This window comes from Meles meles, chromosome 1 (genome assembly GCF_922984935.1).
Source record: "Meles meles chromosome 1, mMelMel3.1 paternal haplotype, whole genome shotgun sequence".
Taxonomy (NCBI): Eukaryota; Metazoa; Chordata; class Mammalia; order Carnivora; family Mustelidae; genus Meles; species Meles meles.
The window spans coordinates 34,198,683-34,221,148 of NC_060066.1; the positions used below are offsets into that span (position 1 = coordinate 34,198,683).

At 30.6% G+C, this 22,466-nt stretch overlaps 1 protein-coding gene across 33 annotated transcripts in view; it reads right to left on the bottom strand.

The window, feature by feature from the left end:
* Window positions 1-22,466, bottom strand: part of RIMS2 (regulating synaptic membrane exocytosis 2) — a 598,763-nt gene that overhangs the window by 248,490 nt on the left and 327,807 nt on the right. For 27 of the 33 annotated variants that reach the window (XM_046014324.1, XM_046014271.1, XM_046014350.1 and 24 more), the window contains 2 exons: window positions 20,553-20,724; window positions 17,166-17,319 (listed from right to left, as the gene is read on the bottom strand). The exons of 1 other annotated variant lie outside the window; for it this stretch is intronic. In XM_046014324.1, coding sequence (XP_045870280.1) covers window positions 17,166-17,319; window positions 20,553-20,724 — 326 coding nt within the window. Of the gene's footprint in view, window positions 1-3,580; window positions 3,608-17,165; window positions 17,320-20,552; window positions 20,725-22,466 lie in introns of all 33 variants that reach the window. 5 more of the 33 variants (XM_046014308.1, XM_046014263.1, XM_046014254.1 and 2 more) reach the window with 1 other exon arrangement.

Below are 22,466 nucleotides of genomic sequence, written 5' to 3' on the forward strand. Positions count from 1 at the left end.
TGGTATTTCCTTTTACATATTTGATAGAATTCACCAGTGAAGCTACAAGGTCTAAGATTTTCTTTTTACTAATTTAGCTTCTTTATGTCATTATAGGTTTACTCAGATTTTTCTTTTTTCTGGATCAATTTCTGTAATTTGTGGCTTTCTAGAAATTTGTCCACTTCTTCTGTGTTGTTTAATTTCATGGTATAAAGGTGTTCACTGTATTCCCAAGGGATTCCCCAAAGTATTTCCAAAGTAATCCTTTTAACTTTTAAATTGATAGTGATTTCCAATGCATGACTGGTTTTAGTAATCTGTGTCTTTTTTCTTGGTCAGACTAGTTGTTTATAAATTTTGTTGAGCTTTTCAAAGCACTGTAGTTGGATCTTGTGTTTTTTTTTTTTTTCCTTTTTAAAATCCAGTCTGATGATCTCTCTTTAAATTTTTCCCTATGTAATTTGAAGTTCTATTATTACGTGCTTAAATGTTTAGGATTGATATGTTCTCTTACCCTTTTAGTATTAGAAAATGACCTCCTGAATCCTTGGTAATACTCTTTGCTCTAAAGTCTTATATATCTAATATTAATATAGGCACTTCATATTTCTTTAAATTCATGTTAGTAGGGTATATCTTCTCCATCCTTTGAAATTAAAACTCTTTGTGTTTTTATATTTAAAGTGGGTTTCTTATAGGCAATATATAGCTGGCTTTGGCTTTTTAAAAATCCAATTTGATGGTCTCTGACTTTTAATTGCAGTATTTAGACTACTTACATTTAATGTGATTGATTTGGTTAGTTTACATCTATAACTTGCTGTTTATTTTCTATTTGTCCTATCTGTTCTTTTTTCCATTTTCCTCACTTTCTGTATTCTTTTGGATGAAATGGATACTTTCATGGCTCCAATTCATTTTTTCTGTTGGCTTATTAGTTATAACCCTTTGTTTTGTGGTTTGGGGGCTTAGAGCACACATATTTAATTGATTCAATCTACTTTCAAGTGATATCACACTTCTCATACAGTATGGTATAAAAATGTTTTAATCATACACTTCTATTTTCCTCTCCTTATCTTCATGTTGCTGTTGTCATATATTCTACTTTTACATATGTTGCAAACCTTATACTACATTGCTATTTGTTTTAGCAGCCAATTATATTTAAAGGTATTTAAACAGTAAGAATAAACCTTACATATTTACCTCTCAAATAATCATTTCTTGTGTTCCCTATTCCTTTATATACATCTATCTTCTATATTTCCATCTGGTATCATATACCTGAGGGACTTCCTTTAATATTTGTTGTAGTGCATCTCTTCTGGTGATGAGTTCTTTTAGCAGTTGTATGTTTGGAAAAAAATCATTATTTCACCTTCATTGTTAAAAGAAAAACAAAATGGGTACAGATTGATATCTTTTTCTCTGAGTACTTGCACTGTTTCCAATGAAAAATCTGCAGTCATCTTTATTTTATTTCTCAGTTATGTATCAAGTCTGCTGTCCCCAGATGCTTTATGGCTTTTTATTATTGGTTTTAAAAAATGTAATTATGAGGTACCTTCATATATTCTTATGCATGTTTCTTGTGTTTAGAGTTCATTGAGCCTCCTGGACATATGGGTTTATAGTTTTCATCAAATTTGGACAATCTTCAGCCATTATTTCTTCAAATATTTGCCTCTCCTCTCCTGCATGACTTAAGTTACTTGTGAATTAGTCAGTTTCAAGTTGTCCATTGCTCACAATGTTATTTTTTTAGTTCTCTTTTTTATTTGTGCTTTGTTTTGGATAGTCTTTATTGCTGTATTTCCGAGTTCACTAATTTTTTCTCTGTAATGTTCATTGTTGTTAATCTCATTCAGTATATTTTTATTTTAGAGATTGCAGTTTTCATTTACAAATGTTTCAGGTGGATCCATTTACATCTTTCATGTCTTTATTTAACATTTTGAACATAAGGAGTATATTTCTATAACTGTTCAATATCTTTGTTTACTAATTAGAACATCTGTACCAGTTCTTGTTTAGTTTTGATTCATTTAAATCCTTTTTATGTTGTTTGGGTTTTTATTTTTTCCTCTTTTGCATGGCTGGTAATTTTTTATTAGAGGCCAGCTATTGTGAATTTTCCATTGTTATATGTTAGATATTTCTGTACTTCTGTAACTATTCTTGAGGTTTTGCTACATGCGGTTGAGTTACTTAAAGACATTTTGATCCTTTTAGTTCCTGCTTTTAAGATTTTTTTTTTTTTTTTTAGGTGATACAGTTTCAATCTAGGGCCAAATATTCTTCACTACTGAGGCCAGGACTTCTGCACCCAACCCAACGTCCTTGGAAATCTGAAGTTATCCAGTCTCATGGGGGGAAAAAACAGACATTATTCTCAGGCATTATTACTTCTATTCTTTTTTTGGGTGGTCCTTTCTTGAGGCTTGGGTAGATTCTTCCATTCATTAACTAATCAGTACTCAGCTGAACGCTTGAGAGGGACTCTCTGAAGTTCTTTGGAGTTCGCTCTGTTAATAGTTCTCTCCTCGTCAGTAGTCTTTTCTGTGAATTCTAGATACCGTTGTCTCCCCAAACTCTTAGTTCCATCACCTTAGTTCAGGGAGTCCATAGGCTCCATCTGCCTTCTCTTGCCCTATGCTCTGTGCAGGATATTCTTTTAAATTGGCATGCTAAGGATTCAGCTCATTTGTCTTCCTACTCTTAATAATCACTGTACTTAGTTGCCTGATATCCAGTGTTATTAAATCAATTGACTTATATATTTGTCCATTTTTGTTGTCTGATGTAGGAAGTCCAGTCCCTTCTATTCCATCCTGGTTGTAAGTGGTAGCCTTCCTCAGTAGATCTGAAACTTTAGTGTGCCATTCCTGAAGCTTTTTATAATTATTTCCTAATCCTATTCAAGAAGATAATTTTTAAAAATATAAAAGTTCATTAGACTAAACATATATAAAATATTTTCATATTAAAAGTATTAAAATTAAAGTAAGTCCCAATGACCAGTTACAAAGTTTCACATTAGTTTAAAATATCTTGACATACTCTGTGCATGTGTGAATTTAAAAATCATAATACATTAGAGTAAAGTAAATCTATTCAGCTTTCCTTAGAAAATATGACAGAATAGCTAAAATGATGGAAACTGCAGCAAGCATCATAGTTTTAATTATATGTTAATTCAACATACTTAATATTTTTAATACTATCCCTCCATACATTAAGAACATTAAAAACTGTATCCATATAAATTCAAATTTTTGTGAAACAATGCACACAGTAACACAGAATGTATGGACCCATATTTCATTGATCTAATAGTACCATACTAAAAGAGACAATATTAGACATACTGAAATCATAAATCACTATATTTCAACAAATGGTTTTTAATACCAAAATAATAAAGATGTAAACATGGAAATACTGGAAAAGTACTACAGGCAGAAAAAGGAAGCTACTAACATTCTGTTCCAGAATTTAACATATGCACAATAACCAGACAAAGCACAAAACAACAAAACCAATTAAACTGTGCATATGAATACATGCATTAAACACTGTGCATGCTAAAATTTACCTGAATTATATGAACATAAGGCTTTATCTGAAAAAAAATGTTAAAACAGTGTCAAAAATACATTTAAAAATTGTTATATGTCATAGGGATATTGAAATCTAATCTCCACTTTATAGTACAGACTGTATTTTAATATTTTTGTTATAAAATTAAAAAGGCATACTAATTTGGGATAAAATAAGATAGAAAGACACATCATATCTGAATTAGTAAAAAATCTAAGTTATGTTATCAGAAAATCTGATTAAATGAAATAGTTACAGGCTAAGAGAAGGTACATAAAATAAAAAATTAATAATAGAACTGCCCTGCATATTAATGGCAATCAATTTTATCTAATAATACATGGGTATATAACAAACCATGAAATGTAAGAGGTATTGGTTCCATACAGAAATTTAGCATCAGTAAACAACTAATGAGCATAAATTGAAGGAATCTTAGAAAAATACTATGATTTTGGAGTCCTTGATTTTGAAAAAGTGTATTTTAAAATTGATTTCTTTTGGAGGAAGAACAATTTGAAAATTTTCAGGGAACAAGTTATTTTGATATTCTCACTTGATAAAAATGAATATATAGAAAGAGAAATTGTGACAAATAAGTTAACAGAATACAAATTAGTTATATTTTTTCTATATAAATATTTATAAAGTTTTAAAAGGTAGGAAAATATTAATAAGTTGTTTTCACATTGAAAGACAAGTAAATTATCATGTGAATATCATTAGAAATTTAAGGGAATGTATAAACTATCATGCCATAAGAATACCAAAGAAATGTAAATATGCCCTAATATCTGGAAAAATGTAAATATTTATCCTGACACATCTAAATCATTACCCCAAAGATAGTAAGTAACAGGGAATAAAATAACAGATACAAAGGTTATCACAGAAACTTAGTTTCTAATGTTCATATGAAAGATTTAAAATTTGAATGAAACTATTCTGAGCTTTATTTAACAAAAAGAGAAGTAGGATATTTGACAATATTTTACATGATTGATTTGTCTGATTAGTAATCTATACAGTGGTGGAATTATATAAAGTATTTGGGGGACAATTACTATTCTAACCACTGTGTAGGAATTTCTGAGGTCAGAGTATAACTGTAGGAATTAGAAAAAAATTGTAGAGTTGAATAATTTTATAAATATTGTAACATTTATCTGGACATATGTTCATAAACACAAGAAAAACTCTATCAATTAGCTTAAACTAGAACATGAAAAACAACAACATAAACTTTCAGGTTTGACCAGCACTAACCCCATCACTTCACTTATCAGGTTACCAAGTTACCTTCCACCATTTTCATTTAAAATAGATTTCATACATTTACCGTATATTTTTTAAAACCCCCTGATACATTTTTCTGAGTTTCCTTCCATTGTTTTCATATACAGCTTGTTTAAATACTCACTGGGTGTTATATGCAACTGAATAATTGAACATCACATCAAAAACTAATGATGTACTATATCCTGGCTAATTGAACATAATTACAAAAAATTTAAAAAAAATAGTTGAATAAAATAAATTACTATTAAAAGTGGGTGATGGGGAGGGCACGTTTTGCATGGAGCACTGGGTGTTGTGCAAAAAGAATGAATACTGTTACGCTGAAAAAAAAATAAATAAAAAGGGAAAAAAAAAAAAAGAAAAAAAAATAAATAAAAAAATAAAAATAAATTGGTTAATTTTCCAATGTGAAAAAAATAAATACTCATGTATATTTTTCTAGCCTTTTAACATTTTTACTTATTATACTTAAATTTCATTAAATCTAAAATTAATTTGGACATACAACTATCCATCTGGAGAAGAAAAACCTTGATTTGTAATATTTGTAAATTTCCACAATGTAAATACTCCCAGATAGCCAATTCAAGCTACCAATGTCAATGACTGTGAAGAGAAGAAATGTGCACAACTGGCTCTAGTTCCAGCATACATTCAGAAAAAGAATTATTAACCATACTAAAGTTAAAATAGTAGAAGAAATCCTAGGTAAAGTCACAAACATAAACTGAAAATGAGACGACTGAAGATGCTTTAAGATGTCAAAAATTTTTATATCACAAAGGAAAAGAAAACATCCAAAAAATAAAGACAGTGGAAATAACAAAAGAAGAGAAAAGTTATAACAATCTTTCTAAACAAGAAAAAAAGCAGAATAAAGAAAAATAATTTGTATAATCAATAGAGCACACATGTATATAACTGATAGTACAAAACTGTCTTATGAAGAGTTGATCACAAGGCATGCAGCAAAAAGTTATAGGAAAAGTGTAACAGAAATGTGTTACACAGTTAATAAATAAAATTACCATGTTACTTTAAAAACTGAATTGCTATAGTGTATATAATTTTAAATTATAATACCAATGAATTGTTATATAAATATTTCCTTAAAGGAAAACATTGAACATAATTGTAAATCAAAGTAAATGTCTATATTGAAATCGTATTTTACATGCTGAAACAATTAACAATTTTACCAGTTTTATAATTCTTCATAGATATCTTTGTATCATGTTAAATACTTTTTGTAAAGATATTCATACTCATATTGATTTACACACATATGGAAATTGATGCTAATATAACATATCCAAACCGTAGAATTTAAATGGATAAATAGTAAAGGAAATATTTCTGTTGTGGTCTTCTTACTTTATGTCACTCTACTGTTGAGGTCTTTTTTTTTTTTTTTTTTAAGATTTTATTTTTAAGTAATCTCTACACCCAACATGGGGCTCAAACTTACAACTTTCAAAAATTACAATTTCTATTCATTATTAAAAATTCACAGTTTTTAAATTGGAAAAAGGTATAAACATTTCAAGCTATTCAAGCCTACATTTTAATTGCAGGGATTTTAATAATAAATACTAAAAATATGTCCCAGATATACATATTTATATTTACTATCTATAATACACATATTTAACATAACTTTCCTACAGGATATATGTAATATTTTTTAAACAATGTATATATTTTGGCACAAATGTGAGGCTGAAAAAAGTTGAAAGAGATTTTTATGAGGAGAGATAGGGAATTATTTACTCATTATGACATTTATCAATTGGAAACCATTATGGTCCTTGCTTAATTAGACCTTATGATCTAGATGCAAGCAAAGACATTTCCCTCCTAATTTTTTCCAATTCAGCTCACTGCTTTCCCAAATTTATTCCTAATATAAATATCATTTAACTTTCTTCAATTTCAAAATACACGAGGTTTCATTTATAAGCAAGGTAGGTATTTGTTTATATGGTATAATGAAAGGAAATTCCTCCCCTTAAAACATTTCCACACCCCCCCCCAAGGTTGCAACACATCAAGGAGAGGGAATACATCATGTTAAGACACTACTGTACTACTTCTTTTAGTCTTCTATCCTCAAATTATATTTAAAAATGATAAATCTCATAATCCATAGCCTGGCACTCAATGCTTTCTACATATAAGTCTTAAACTATCTAGATTTTATGTCTTTATCATAGCATACTTTATAATTTATTTTTCTCTCCTCTATTTATTGAAATCTTACTTATTCTTTTAAGCCCTAGCTAAAATGCTCATCACAGTTTGCAAAATTCTCTAAACCTCCACATAAAGTTACAATTTTAATTTTACAACTTTCCTGTCTATATATAATAAAAAATTATATAAGTTCCAAAATTATGGCATGATCATGTACTGAGATATAAATTATGCTTTATTATTCTTACATTTTTATATTTTAAAGAGGTGGCAAGTTTTATTGTGTGTTTCTTTTAACTAGGGAAATTAATGTTCCATTTGAAAAGAAAAGTGACATATAGCACTTTACTTTCCATACTCTAGGCTTATTAATGAGATTTTGCTAGAGGAGAGAAATAAGAAAGGAGTCTAGAGGGGGCAGAGAAAGGAGGAAAGCACTGCTGAAGGCCAATATTCCTCAGAATTAGTAAGGGCACAATGGTTAGAGAGCTTTGTGAATAATAGGGAGCCAAGCTCTAGGAACTCTCTGCAGTCCAGTGATATTTTAGGATTCTGGGATGGTAGCTCCATGATCAAGCTGGATGCTAAGGCCCAAAGAACGAGCATTAGTAAAAATTTCTATGCATAGACCTAGATTCAAGTAGGACAAATCAATGAAGCTCTAGAAGGATTAAAAATTAATGGGTCTTTTCTGAATATTTTCCTTTATTAGGGCTCCCTAGAACCTCCATTAAGAGATGCGAGTAGGGGGGCACCTGGGTGGCTCAGTGGGTTAAAGCCTCTGCCTTCGGCTCAGGTCATGATCCCGGGGTCCTGGGATCGAGCCCCGCATAGGGCTCTCTGCTCAGCGGGGAGCCTGCTTCCTCCTCTCTCTCTGCCTGCTTCTCTGCCTACTTGTGATCTCTGCCTGTCAAATAAATAAAATCTTTGAAAAAAAAAAAGAGAGAGATGCAAGTAGGTAAGGAGAAGGAAAATTGATATTTGACTGGAAACAGAGATACCTAAGTAAAATTAAATATAGCTTTTGAAAAAATTGTGTATTTTACATGCAATTTTGTGAATGAGAGTTTTATTGATATCTAAATATCATGTATCTTTGGATCAATCACAAGCACCATAACAAGTAACTAAATATTTGTGGATATAAATAAAATAATGCAAATTTCAAAAGAAAGCAAGGAAAAAAAAAGGACAAATCAAAAATAAACAATCTTGTGTAAAATATTAAGCACAATTTGTAAGAAATTACATTAAATATAAATGTATGAATTACTACAATAAAAAAATGTCTTGTCGTAATGGATTTAAGATGAACTTTACATTGTTTTCAAAAGACAAACCTTAAATATAAGGACACAAAGAAGTGGAAAGCAAAAAGATTGAGAGAAATACACCACACAAAAAAATGTTAACCAAAGAAAAGCAGATATAGCATTACTAACACCAAACAAAGAAGGCCTTAAGGAAAAGCATGCCTAGATATAAAAAGACATATTATGTAATGATAAAAATTATCAGTCTATTAGAAAAAGTATAACAATTTAGTGTACACCCAATAACATAACTTCAAAATCCATTAAGCAAATAGTGACAAAATTAAAAGGAGAAAGTCCACAATTATACATAGAAATGTTAACAATTCTCAATAACTAGTGGAATAGTCAGATTGAAAAAAAAAAAAAAAGGAAACCCAGATTTGAACAACAAAACTGATAAACCTGAAAAACTTGTAGAACATGTACAGAACTGTGACAAAAATAAACATTCTTCTCAAGAACATTTGCCAAAATTGTTACACAAAGCACCATAAAGAGAATTAGTAATTTTAAAGATTCCAAATGATTCAAAGTACATATACTCTGACATGCCAGACAAAAATGAAAGAAAGAAAGAAAGAGAAAAAGAAATAAATAAACAAACAAATCCTAAGGTTTGGAAAGTTAATAATACATGCTTAAATAACTCATAGGTAAATGAAAGCACCACAATAAATATTACATAAGTATTTCCTGAAGAAATGAGGAGAAACAAGCTATATCTAAGGAAAGTAAAAGAGAGATATAATAAGAAAAAAAATTAGTGGAAAAGAAAAACAAATACAACCTAGAAAGTAAACAAAACAGGTTTTTTTGTGTGTGTAAAAGACTAATTATTAGTCTGACCAAGAAAAACAAGAAAAGAAAAAGAAGGACATCACTGCATATCCAATGGACATTAACTAATAAGACATTATTATGAGTAATTTCATGTAAATAATTTTTTAATAGAAGAAATGTAAAAATTCCAAGACAACTTCAACTTAACAAAGCTGGCACAAGTCACAAATTTTGAATTTAGCAGAAAAACTGAAATTATAATTTAAAACCTACACACTAAGAAATTATCAACCTTAATGACTTAAATGGTGAATATGCCTAAAAGTTTAAAGAATTAATACCAATAACGCAGAAATTCTCTCAAACAGAAAATAATGGTATACTTTCACTTTTTATGAAACCAGCACAACACTGAAATACAAACTTGACAGAGATTATTACAAGAAGAGTAAATAAGACATCAAACAGAAAAGGAAGAAATAGTTCCTAGTAATTTTTGAAGCCAGTATAGCATTGATAACAAAAGCTAATAAAAGACAATCTTTCCTTCTCATGAATATAGATGCAAAAATTCTAAATATAGTATCAGTAAATTGAAACTGGGATAGATAAATTGATAACGCATCATGAGATACCTGAATTCATCACAGGAGTGGCTAGATTGACATTTGAAAATCAATGCAATATGCCACATTAATAGAATAAAAGAGAAAAATCATATGCTTATATCCATATATGCAGAAAAAATTGATGCAATTCAATATGCATTCAGGATTTAAAACTTTCATCAAACTAGGAATAAAACAGAACTTCCTGAATCTCAGTGTAGTGTAAAAATCTAACACTAACTTAACAAAAATATCAACTATAATTGGTAAATATTTAAAGCTTTTCCTAAAAATTGGGGAACAAAACATGGATGGCAACTTCTACTCAACAATACCATTTCGCTCAGCATTCTAAGATAAGACCTTGCCAAAGCATTGAGTAAGAAAAAGGAAAGCAAGGTATAACAATTTGAAAGAAAGAGGACAAACTGTCATTATTCATAGGTAACATTGTAAATCAAAACTCAAAATGAGGGGCACCTGGGTGGCTCAGTGGGTTAAAGCCTCTGCCTTCGGCTCAGGTCATGATCTCAGGGTTCTGGGATCGAGCCCCACATTGGGCTCTCTGCTCAGCAGGGAGCCTTCTTTCCCCTCTCTCTCTGTCTGCCTCTCTGCCTACTTGTGATCTCTCTCTCTCTCTCTCTGTGTCAAAAAAAAAAAAAAAAAAAAAAAAACTCAAAATGATGTATGAAAATGTTATTAGAATTCAATGAATAATGAATAATAATAACTTTTATTTCTTAATTATCAACATCCACTTAAATCCCTAGTTACTGATATTATAAAGATATAAAATCTTTGCATTGAAACCTATTAAAAATTTACTTAGAGATATAACAGATTCATAGAGTGGAATTCTCCTCACTCCCTGGAGAGATTTCAGTTCTCCCCAAAATGATGAATGTAATTTGAATCAAAATTCCTGAAGGGTAGTTGTGAAAAATGATCATTTGATACTCAATTTGTTGATTAAGAGCAAAAAATTAAGAATATTAACAATGACTTTAAAGAAGAACAAAGCTGGGTTAGTTACACTTCCAGATATCATAATTTAGAGCTAGAGTCATTAAGACACTTTGGTATTGACACAAGAACAGAAAAGTTGCCTAATTGAAAGAAAGAGACTTCAAAAAGTTAACCAAAGGCATGTGGCTTTTTAAATAAATGTACTGGACCAAGTGGACATCCAAAGGTTTAAGAATGAATTTTGATCCCTACCTCACACAATATACAAAACTCAATTCCAAATGAGTTGTAGATTTAACAAGGAGAATAAAGCACTATTCTAGAAGAAAACACATAAACTTGACCTTACAGAAGACAAAGATATTTTCGTACAGATCACACCAACATACTAACACCAAAAAAAAAAAAACAAAAAAATTGGAGAACTAAAATACATTAACATTAAAAATTTCTGTTGATTAAAAGATCTCATTTAAGAGTGGAAAGGCAAATCATAAAGTAAAATACGTTTGCAATATATTTATGCTATAAAGAATTCAAACTTATAATTTCAAAAAATAAAACCTCATAAAGCAATAAGAAAAGATAGAACCCAAATGAAAAATGGGCTAAAAATTTGAGTAGGCTCTTCATAAAAGAGGATATCTAAATGGTCTATTAACCTATGAAAAGGTCATTAGAGAAATGTAAATTATAGCCACAGTGAGGTAACACTGAACATCCATGTAAATGGTACTGAAAGTAAAAATACCAAGAACAAGTAATGATGTGGAGAGACTTAACCCCTCAACACTACTGTAGGAAGTACAAATTGGTATGGTTTACTGTAGGAAGTAAAATGGGTATAGTTTGAGAAACTGTTTAATAATATCTACTGCATTTGAATTATCAGCATAGCCTATTACCCATTGATTCTACTACCAGGTACATTCAAAGCAAAAATAAACACATATGATTACAAAAAGGCATGTATGAGAAAGTTCATAGCAGCACTAGTAGGAATGGCCCAAATCTGAAAGCAAACTATTAGTCAACTGCAGAATGCATAAATTCTTGGATATTTAGAGAAAGGAATTGTGTATAGCAATGAAAATAAATTAATTGCAATTATTTGCAACAATATTGATAAACCTCACAAACATTTTGGTAAGAAAAAAAAGGCAGATGTGAAAGAATAAAACATTTGCAATTCCAATTCTATAAAATTCCTATGTATGTGTGAGTATTCCATTTACATGAAGTTAAAAATAAGCAAAACTATTTTGTGGTATTTGACTTTGGCAGGAAGAATATTTACTAGAAGAGAGCAAGAGGGAGGCTGGTGATGTTCTATTTCTTGATGTGGGTGCCATTTACACGGTGTCGGTACTTTGTGAAAATTCACTTGGGGGCATATTTATGATTTATACACATTTCTGTATAGATGTTATACTTCAGTAAAAAGTTTACTAAAAATGTAGAGTTCTGCTTCTGGGAATGACAGAGTAACTTATATTGGACTAACTCTCCTGCCAGTAATAATTACAAATATTGGACAAATATTTTAACAAAAACTGTTTAAAGAACCAGGCAACAGATGCAGGGAGAAATTGGTATATGGCCCTTGAAATAAGAAAAGCGCATATTGAAACAGCTTTTCTCCTAAGGGCCTTCTCAATTTGGTGCCCAGCAGAGGTGCTATAGCTCAAGAAAAAAGTTTCATTCTTACATGGCTGAAGAGCCAGAGGTCAGAATTCAGAGTTCAGAACAGCTAGAATTATAAGGAAAATCCTGAAAAAGAGGGAGCCAGAAAAGATGAGGCACAAAATTTACATACAACAGCCCCCCAAATCCTTCCTTAAGTTGTAAACTGCAGAGGGAAAAACAAGAAGAAAGCCAGAGCTGAAAAGCTAAGAGATGCAAGGAGATTTCAGCAACTTCTTGATGCACAAGGACACAGAGTCTGGAGTTTAAGTCCAGTGATATCATGGTATTTTGGCCAATATCTTGGACTTTGCCTGGGAAGTTCACACATTAGGAATGAGAACCACAAACCAGACTAAGGACTATGCTTTAGAACTACAGAAGAACCAAAACAGAACTGCCTTAACATATCCTTCATATGTTTTAGGTGATCCTTCAATAATTTTACTGTCTACCAAAATAAAAGCCAACATTTTTCCAAATCAAGAGCCTCTAAAAGGTAGGAAACACAATGTCTGGTATACAATAAAAAATTATTATATATATAAAACACATAGAATGTGATTCAGAATCAAAGGAAAAAATCAGAAATATAAGTAGACCCACAGAAGACTAAGATATTGCAGTTAGCAGATTTTAAAATAAATATTATAAATGTATGTGAGAATTCCCAGGATTACACACACACATACATTACATATAAATACATTATAGATGCTGAACATACATGTATGCACATTACATATACACATGTACACATATGTACGTATGTATGTATATATGTAATGCTATGGATTTTCCATACACTTATGTATGTGTATATATGTGATCCTGTAAATTATTTAATATATTTATACACATAGACATCATATATGTATATAATATTATACACACAGGGATATAATAAAAAGTTGAATTTCAGGAAGGATATACATAGTTCTAAGAAAACCAAATGTAAATTTTAAAATGAAAAATACATTTTTGCTAAAATAATTCGTAGTATGGATTTCAAAGAAATTGGACACTGTAGAAGAAAATACCAGTAACTTAAAGACACGATAAGTAAAAATAATCAAAACTGAGTAAGAGAGGAAAAAGAAATTAAAAAATAAACAGAACTCAATAACCTGCAGAACAATGTTAAGAGATCTTTAAACATGTAACTGCAGTCCAAGAAAGAGATATATAAGAGAATGGCATAGAAAATTAGAACATTGGCCAAAAACATCCCAAATGGTTGAAATCTTGAGAAACTTACATGATGAAATCACATCTCTTTTACCTAACACCTCTCAAAGCCATCATTTTGGTTTTGTCCCAATGATTTATTTCCATTCACTTTCCTAAAGATTTGTGGTTATGAGACTGTATAAAAATAGTAGATGTGAAGTTATCTATTTCAAAAAGTGAAAGGGTAATGTTACATTTTGCTAAATAAAGAATTAAAATCTGAGATGTCAAAAAGATGAATCTGATTAAAATGGGTCTAGGAAAAGAATAAAGGATCAAAAGAGAAAACTCTTTTTCATCTGTATAGTTCAAATTGTGATGAGAATGGTTAATAAGATACCAAGTAACAAACAAATTTGTAAATGACTTTTGTCATGTTAAAAAGGAAAATACTTCACTTAAGACATTATGCAACTTTAACTGAATGACAGTAAATAATATATAAAAATAAAAACTTCTACATCAAAATATACCTTCAAAAACAATCTATGTGTCAAGAGAGTAATGAAGAGTTTCTCACCAATGAATCAAAATAAAATTATGTGAATATGTGAGGTATTTTACCATCTATAAAAACAATCTCACTTCTCTCTTGAAAAATTTTAGTTATTTGAACATATGGCTCCAATCTCGCTCACACCTTTTTAAAAATGCTTAATCAATCACTCTTTGAAATATGCACATTTGGTAATGTCTAAATAACATCTGGGATAACAGTGGGTAAAAGTAGCCTAGAGTTAAAATTTATAGAAAATATTACTTTCATATTACAATTTTAATTTCTCATAATCTAATTTCTTTCAGACATGAGCAATGAGCATGTGGCCCTTGCTACCGATGTTTTAATACATAGAACCCTCTTACTTTGCCACATACAGAAATACTGGTATAAGAAGAAGCCATCCATTTCAAATACCTTCATTAATTCCTTTCCTAGGAAAACCATTCAGATGTTATAATCAAAGTTGCCTGGACTTCTATCTCAAAAAGAATTAAAAAAATATTTAAGTTAGCTATAAGATATATGCCATTATTATTAAAGTGCTTTTTAAAATATCTCCTTACATGTTTAAAATTATAAATCACTAATGTCCATGGAAATGAAATACTTTTTTGAATCATTTGAATCTACAAATAGATTAAAATAGGAAATCATGAGCAGAGAAAACAGAATTCCAACAATACCGATAAATATCCATATATATGTTCAATATATATATTGATATATATATGTGTGTGTGTGGTGTATATATACACCATATATATATATTTGTATATATATATATGGTGTATATATATATATATGAGCATATATATATATATATGCTCATAGCCTCAGCTCACAGTCTCAGAGATTGAATTACCAACATATTCTATTATGTGGATGTAGAGAAGAAATTAGGGATTATTATATATTTTTGATGATAACTATTCATGCATATGTTTCATCAAATATGTTAATGATCACGATCCTTTACCAAATAAGACATAAACACAATATTTACTCTTTCCATGAAAAAAAAAAACCAAACCCTTAAGGAGGTCATTCTTATGAATGAATTTTTAAAATAATTAATGTTTATTTATACATACCTTAACTTGAACTTGACATTGATGAGCAATATATCCTCAGCCAATAGTAATGTCTTTAACCTTCTATTTCTAAGTGTTATCTCCTAATCTTCATTTACGTTTTTATTTATCTTCAGTGTTACACATTGCTAATAAATTATGATTACATTGTAAATGCAAAACACCAATTTTTACCATATGTTCAAATATTGAAAATTTATTTTATCAGAGGTTAGTTGGTAGGTAGTGACAAGACTGAATGGTGCAACATGAAATCATATTCCCCATGAGTGAATTTAATACTATTAATGATTAAGTAGTAGAGGAGCTATTTGGGGAATGATTAAATATTAAAAGCTATAAACTTAAGTAAATTAAATTAATTGCATGAAAATCTATGATACATGGAGCTAACTAGAAAGAGTTCCATCCTCATTGTTCGTCCACTATTCTTAATTCACTGGGGAGGAAAAAAGTAATGAAAATTGTTGGTAGATTTAAGAGTTTGGATATTAAGAGTCTGCAATAGCAAATGGAGTTAAGTATTAGTAGCAACCTATAAACAAACTATAAGAATTAGTACAAAATGGTTTGTATTAGTAAACTTCGTGTAGTAATCCATGATCCTACCCTGTGATTTAGAGAGAATTGTACTTAGGTGGATTACAGCAACCCAAAAGAATACACACCAAAATGACTCCACATAAAATTCATAGTAATGTAATTATTACAACAAGAGATGTTGTAAAGGCAATTGCAAATAACTGTGGGTAAATGTTTACTCTATGGAGAAGCTGAAAAAAGTGAGTGCTGTAAAATTAGTGTTTAAATAATGAGAGACTGTTACTAGTGGAAATAAAATTCTAGTCATAAGACATTATTTTAAAAAGGAGTGAAGTAATTCTCTAGGCTTTCTTATGACTAAATATCCCATAAGACCTATCCTTTGCTCTAATTCTCTATTCATCAAATAGCCTTCTGATATATAATTTAGTCCTCTATTCAGCAGGGAGAATGTGATCCACATAGTTTTGTTGCCAAATACATTTCCCATGATTGATAAATGACATGCCTTTTGTGCTTATAAATGTATATTTCTGAAATTTGGTTAATGTCAATCAATTCTCCATTACTGCACAAAAAAATGTTGCTAAGCCTGGAAAATGCTGACTCCATGAAGATAAAATTATTCCATGAATACTACACAAAGAAGTGAGTAGACACCTCCCCCTTTTAATAATAGACTCATCAAGAAAACAAATTAGATTTGTAGGAACAACAAACCAATAATGCCACTATTCAGTCTAGAAAACATTTCCGCATTTCTTTTACGATTCTCTGAATTGATCAAATTCTATTTGATATTTTAGACTCTGTATAATTCAGGGTAAAATGCAAACACTGATGATAATAATAACAACAATAATCACATCAGTTTATATTCCTGAGAATATTTAACTTTTATAAACAAGGACAGTGAATTAGAGAGAGAACCTACCTGAAGTCATACGCCTCTTAAGTGAGAGAATCAAACTTTAAACTCATGTTTGTTCAGCTAATGCTCATGGTCATGGTTTCAACCACTACACTATACTTGTCATCCTATATATTTATAAAGTAGTTAGCATAATGAAGATGGAAATCAGAATTTCAGACATGTATAGCTACATGACCAAATTTCCTATAGTTGCTATCTCATTTCTATATAAGTTTCCAATAGCAAAATTAAAACATAACTGTGGGGTCATACTATGACAAATGAATGCTGCAAGTATAACCTCATTTTAGTGTATCAATTTAAAACCATCAGTAGCTATGGAAACACTAATAGATGCCTGTTAATACCCATAATGGGATCTTCAAATTCTATGTGATATATATATATCATTTAAGGTAATTCATAATGGTCTGATAAATCTCACTGAAAACTTACTTTGCAACCTCCTTGTTGGGCTCTCTCCATGGAGCTGTCGTCGTGGCATATATGGAGAAGGGTGGGGAAGTGGTAATGAAGAAACATCATGGGTCTGAAGTTTGTACCAATGTGGCTCATCATCTAATAATGCTGTTTCTAATTCAATTAAAATCTACAAAGCCAAGAGACAAAAGAATGTTATATATCTACAATACAGAAACTCTCTTAAAAGGTCTCATAACTTTTATAATAATGATAATTATAATAATGCTGTTGATCAAAAACAATGTCATGTTACAAAATTGTCCATATATTTTGACAATAACTAAATAAAAGTTAAATACGCATAACTTCTTACTGACCTAATAGTCTTAAATATCTAATTTTTTTTATAGACCTCTGACCACCCACCTACTTTTAAATTTGCCATTACATAAAGACAGTACAAAAAAGGAAAAAAAAATACAGGCCAGTATCTCTGATAAACACAGATGTAAAAATTCTCAACAAAGTACTAGCAAACCAAATAAAAAATACACTAAAAAAATCACTGACCACAATCAAGTGGGATTTATTCCTGAGATACAGCATGGTTCAATATATACCAATCAATGTGATACATCATATCAATAAGAGAAAGGATAAAAACTATATGATCATTTCAGCAGATGCAGAAAACCATTTGACAAAGTACACTCATGACAAAAACCCTAAACAAAGTAGGTTTAGAGGGAACATACCTCAACATAATAAAGGCCATATAGGAAAAACCCACAGCTAACATCATATTCAAAGGTGAAAAACTGAAAACTTTTCCCCTAAGATCAAAAAAAAAGATGACGATGTCTACTCTCACCACTATTATTCAACATAGTACCAGAAGTCCCAGCCACAATACTCAGTCAAAAAAAAAGAAGTAAAAGGCATCAAAATTGGTAAGGAAGAAGCAAAATTTTTACTATTTGCAGATGACATGACATTATATATATAGGAAACCCTAAAGACTCCACCAAAAAAACTACTAGAATGGATAAATGAATTCAGCAAGGTCACAGGATAGAAATAAAAAATCTGTTACATTTCTATATACTAATTATGAAGTAGCCAAAGAGAAATTAAGAAAACAATTCTATTTACAATGGCACACACACACACACACAAACCAACACCTAGGAGTAAACTTAACCAGGGAGATGAAAGACCTGTACTCTGAAACTATAAAACACATGAAAGAAATTGAGGATGAGACAAACAAATGGGAAGATATTCCATGCTTGTGCACTGGAAATTATTAAAACATCCATATTACCCAAAGAAATCTACAGATTTAATGCAATCCTATCAAAATACCAACATTTTTCACAGAACTAATCATCCTAAAATTTTTTTTTAAAGATTTTATTTATTTATTTGACAGAGAAAGATCACAAGTAGATAGAGAGGCAGGCAGAGAGAGAGAGAGAGAGAGAGAGAGAGAGAGGGAAGCAGGCTCCCTGCTGAGCAGAGAGCCCTATGTGGGACTCGATCCTAGGACCCCGAGATCATGACCTGAGCCGAAGGCAGCGGCTTAACCCACTGAGCCACCCAGGCGCCCCTCATCCTAAAATTTATATGGAACCACAGAAGACTCCAATAGCCAAAGAAATCTTGAAAAAGAAAAACAAAACTGGAGGTATCACAATCCCAGAGTTCAAGACATAGTAATCAAAACAGAACGGTGCTGGCACAAAAACAGATACAGAGATGAATGGAACAGAATGGAAAGTCCAGAAATCAACCCACAATTATGTAGTCAATTAATCTTCAACAAAGGAAGCAAGAATATGTAACAGGAAAAATACAGTCTCTTCAACAAATGATGTTGGAAAAACTGGACATCTACATGCAAACTCAAAATGGATTAAAGACTTAAATGAGACCTGAAACCATAAAAATCCTAGAGAAGAGCACAGGCAGTAATTTCTCTGACATGGGCCATCGCAACATTTTTCTAAATAAGTCTCCTAAGGCAAGAGAAACAAAAGCAAAAATAAACTATTGGGACTACATTAAAAGAGAAAGCTTTTTACAACAAAGGAAACATACAACAAAACAACAAGGCAACCCACTGGGTGGGAGAAGATATTTGCAAATGATATATGTTTAATATCATTTAATTGATTGAGTGATTGATTAATTTAATTAATCCTTTTAATTAGGGGATCTTAATTTATTGATTAATCCCTTAATTAAAGGGATTAATATTAAAGATATATAAAGAAGTTCTGTAATTCAACACCAAAACAACTAAAAAATCCATTTTAAAAACTGCGCAGATGCTACAGTGAGTGCTGTGAAGTGTGTAAACCTGGGGCTAATATTACATTATATGTTTATTTAAAAATAAATAAATAAATAAATAAATAAAAACTGGGCAGAAGACAAGAGCAGCCAAAGAAGACACCCAGCCAATGGACACAAAAAAAAAGATCATTAACATCATTAATCATCAGGGAAATGCAAATTTGCCATTACAGAAATAATGCTTATTACTACGAGTCTGTAACAACTAACATTTGTATATTATTTGATAATTGAAAAAAATTTTATTTACATTTATTAATTTAACCTTTACAAAAACCTTTAAATGGGGAGACATAACCAAATTAGAAGCATCTACTATATATTAAGAACAATGTCATATGTTATCTTAATTCTCAGAAAAAAAAAAACTGCTGGATTGGTCTTATTCAACTTTTACAGATAAGGATACCAAGGCTAACAAAGGTTAAAAAACTTTTCTAAGCTCATACTAGCTGTTAAGTGAGAAGATATAAGATGAATCAAAGTCTGTCTTATTTAAAACTCTGTGTTCAATGTATCATGTCACTAAGAATTCAAAACAGGAAAGAAAGTGAAGAATGGATTTTTAATAGGAACCATATCCTCATATGGATTTTATAATATGAATATTTAATAAATTTACAAAGGAAACCAGTCCACAGGAATAACGACTCTTTTATTCTTTTAGGGTCCTGTGCAAAGATGACCCTTTGTCATCACAAATACGTTTGTGATTACGTATATGAGAACTGCTGTGTGATGATAACTCACTCTTCAGCTCTGGTTGCTAAGCAGAACCGTTTTAGCTGCTACAAATGCAATACATTTGTGAAACACAAACCAAACTTTCAGCATTCAACACTGAGATTTCTACAGTAGGAATAAACACCTAAAAATTGTCCCAGATTATTTAGAAACCATTTTTTAAGGCATCAATGTTTTGTCTTAGAGCAATAAATTCATTCCACGAAAGAAACTGTTTACTTTTTCAGATATTCAAATATATGATTTTATTGATAATCGCATGAAAAAAAGTATTTAAGAGGACATGAATAGTCTCAGTTTTAAAATAATCCCAGATACCTCTCCTAAGAATTCACTTTCTTCCTCTCGAACTCGAGCTTGATCCCAGAGCGTGATCTCTAGCATTCTCTCCCTAAACTCTCTTCGGTGGACGGGGGAATAAATGAATGTTTGGTTCCATTTGGGTTCCAATGTTTTCTTTACTGTTTTAGTTCTTCTCTTGTTTTTATCACTATAAAAAAAAAAGAAATTAAGTTTTGCCCTAAAAAGTATTCATTTAAAATTTCTCAGGGAGTGAAGTCTTAGCACAAATATATTTATCATACATCATAAATATTATATCACTTAAACTCCTACTAGAATTTATAAGCATATAATTTAATATAAAGTATATAATTTACATTATAACTTATAAGTATATAATTACATCACTTTATAAAGGCAATCTTTCAATAAATCTGAAATCCTTCCATAATAATTAAAAACTTCACCTTTCTCAAAATCTAAATAAAACCAGACTGAAAAACATTAATTCTACATATTTTTAAACATATTGCCCTATTGGAATCTTTCAAAATGGCAATGAACCAATAGCATTACATACAATACTCACTTAAACTACAGAAGTGTAATTGCACAAAAGTCCAATAAATTGTGACATTCACAACTTTTTATCCATATAGTTCAGCTGAGCAATTATAATTATATTTTATCAAGTTACTTTCTTGCATAAAGAAATACATACTTGCCCTTCTGACAGTTACCAGGTCTTTAAAAGCACTCTTAAATTATTATTTTTTTTTCTTTTTTGGTGGGGAGGAGGGGTAGAGAGAGAGAGAGAACCCTAAGCAGGCTCCATGACCCGCAGGTCTCCACACAGGGCTCCATCTCAGGACCCTAAGATCATGACTTGAGCTGAAATCAAGAATCAGCTGCTTAACTGAGCCACACATGTGCCCCTGTAAAATTATTTCTGTGTGAGGTAGCCACTATAACATTGGCTGGAAAAGCAAGCCTGCCATTAGGCAAGCCTGCCTAATGGATGGGACTTCCAGCTCACAGGTTTCCATATTTTTTTTAACTGCCTATCTCTATCAAGTGAATGTTTTTGACAAAGTATCCCATTACATGCATATATAGTTCCAAAATATATACATGTATTACTGTACTGTTTTACTAATATATTGTGTCAATTTGTGAATATACAAAGTTAGAAATTAAAAATAATTAGGTAATTATTTTTAGGTAATTATTAATTACCTAAAATTATATTAACTGTAAAAATAATTAGGTAATAAAAATACTTAGCTAAAAATTTAGAAAATCCAAATATTTCTTCCTGAACTCCAACAGACTGTCTCAGACATCCCCAGGGTGCATTCATTCCTTTTGGAGATCCCTACTCTAGCTTATTAGAGAGGAATAATGATGGGATAGGAATAAAGAAAATCATCTAGGAAGAAAACATTAAGCTATCTAGAGAGCTTATTTGAACTGAGTAGATAATAAGGTCCGAGTAGAACTATATTAACTGCCACAAATTCCCTCAGCACAACACAATTCTACGACTATTGGAATACAGGAAGCTGGAAGAACTAAGAAAGAACAGAGCGTCTCTGCAACTACGTCTCCTAGGTAAATATAGGGCTTAATGCTCAATACAGATTGGGTTTAACCAATCAAGAGCACATATATTCGACAGCTCATATATTTAATATGGCAAAAAGCCATTTTAAAATAATGTATCTTTATTAATTCCTATTGTCTTGTTAGGAAAGTAACTTTGCAAACCCATGTAGGAAATTTTAACTCTCTTCCATGTTATGGAAAAGTATTATAAATAAAAATAACTAAATAATAGAAAAAATAACAAGGGTTATGATTTATTCCTCCCGTCATCTCCTCTTTTCATCTAAAAATTTCACAAATATTTATAAAGCGTATATTCCACACTTTAAAAAATTATGAGACCCT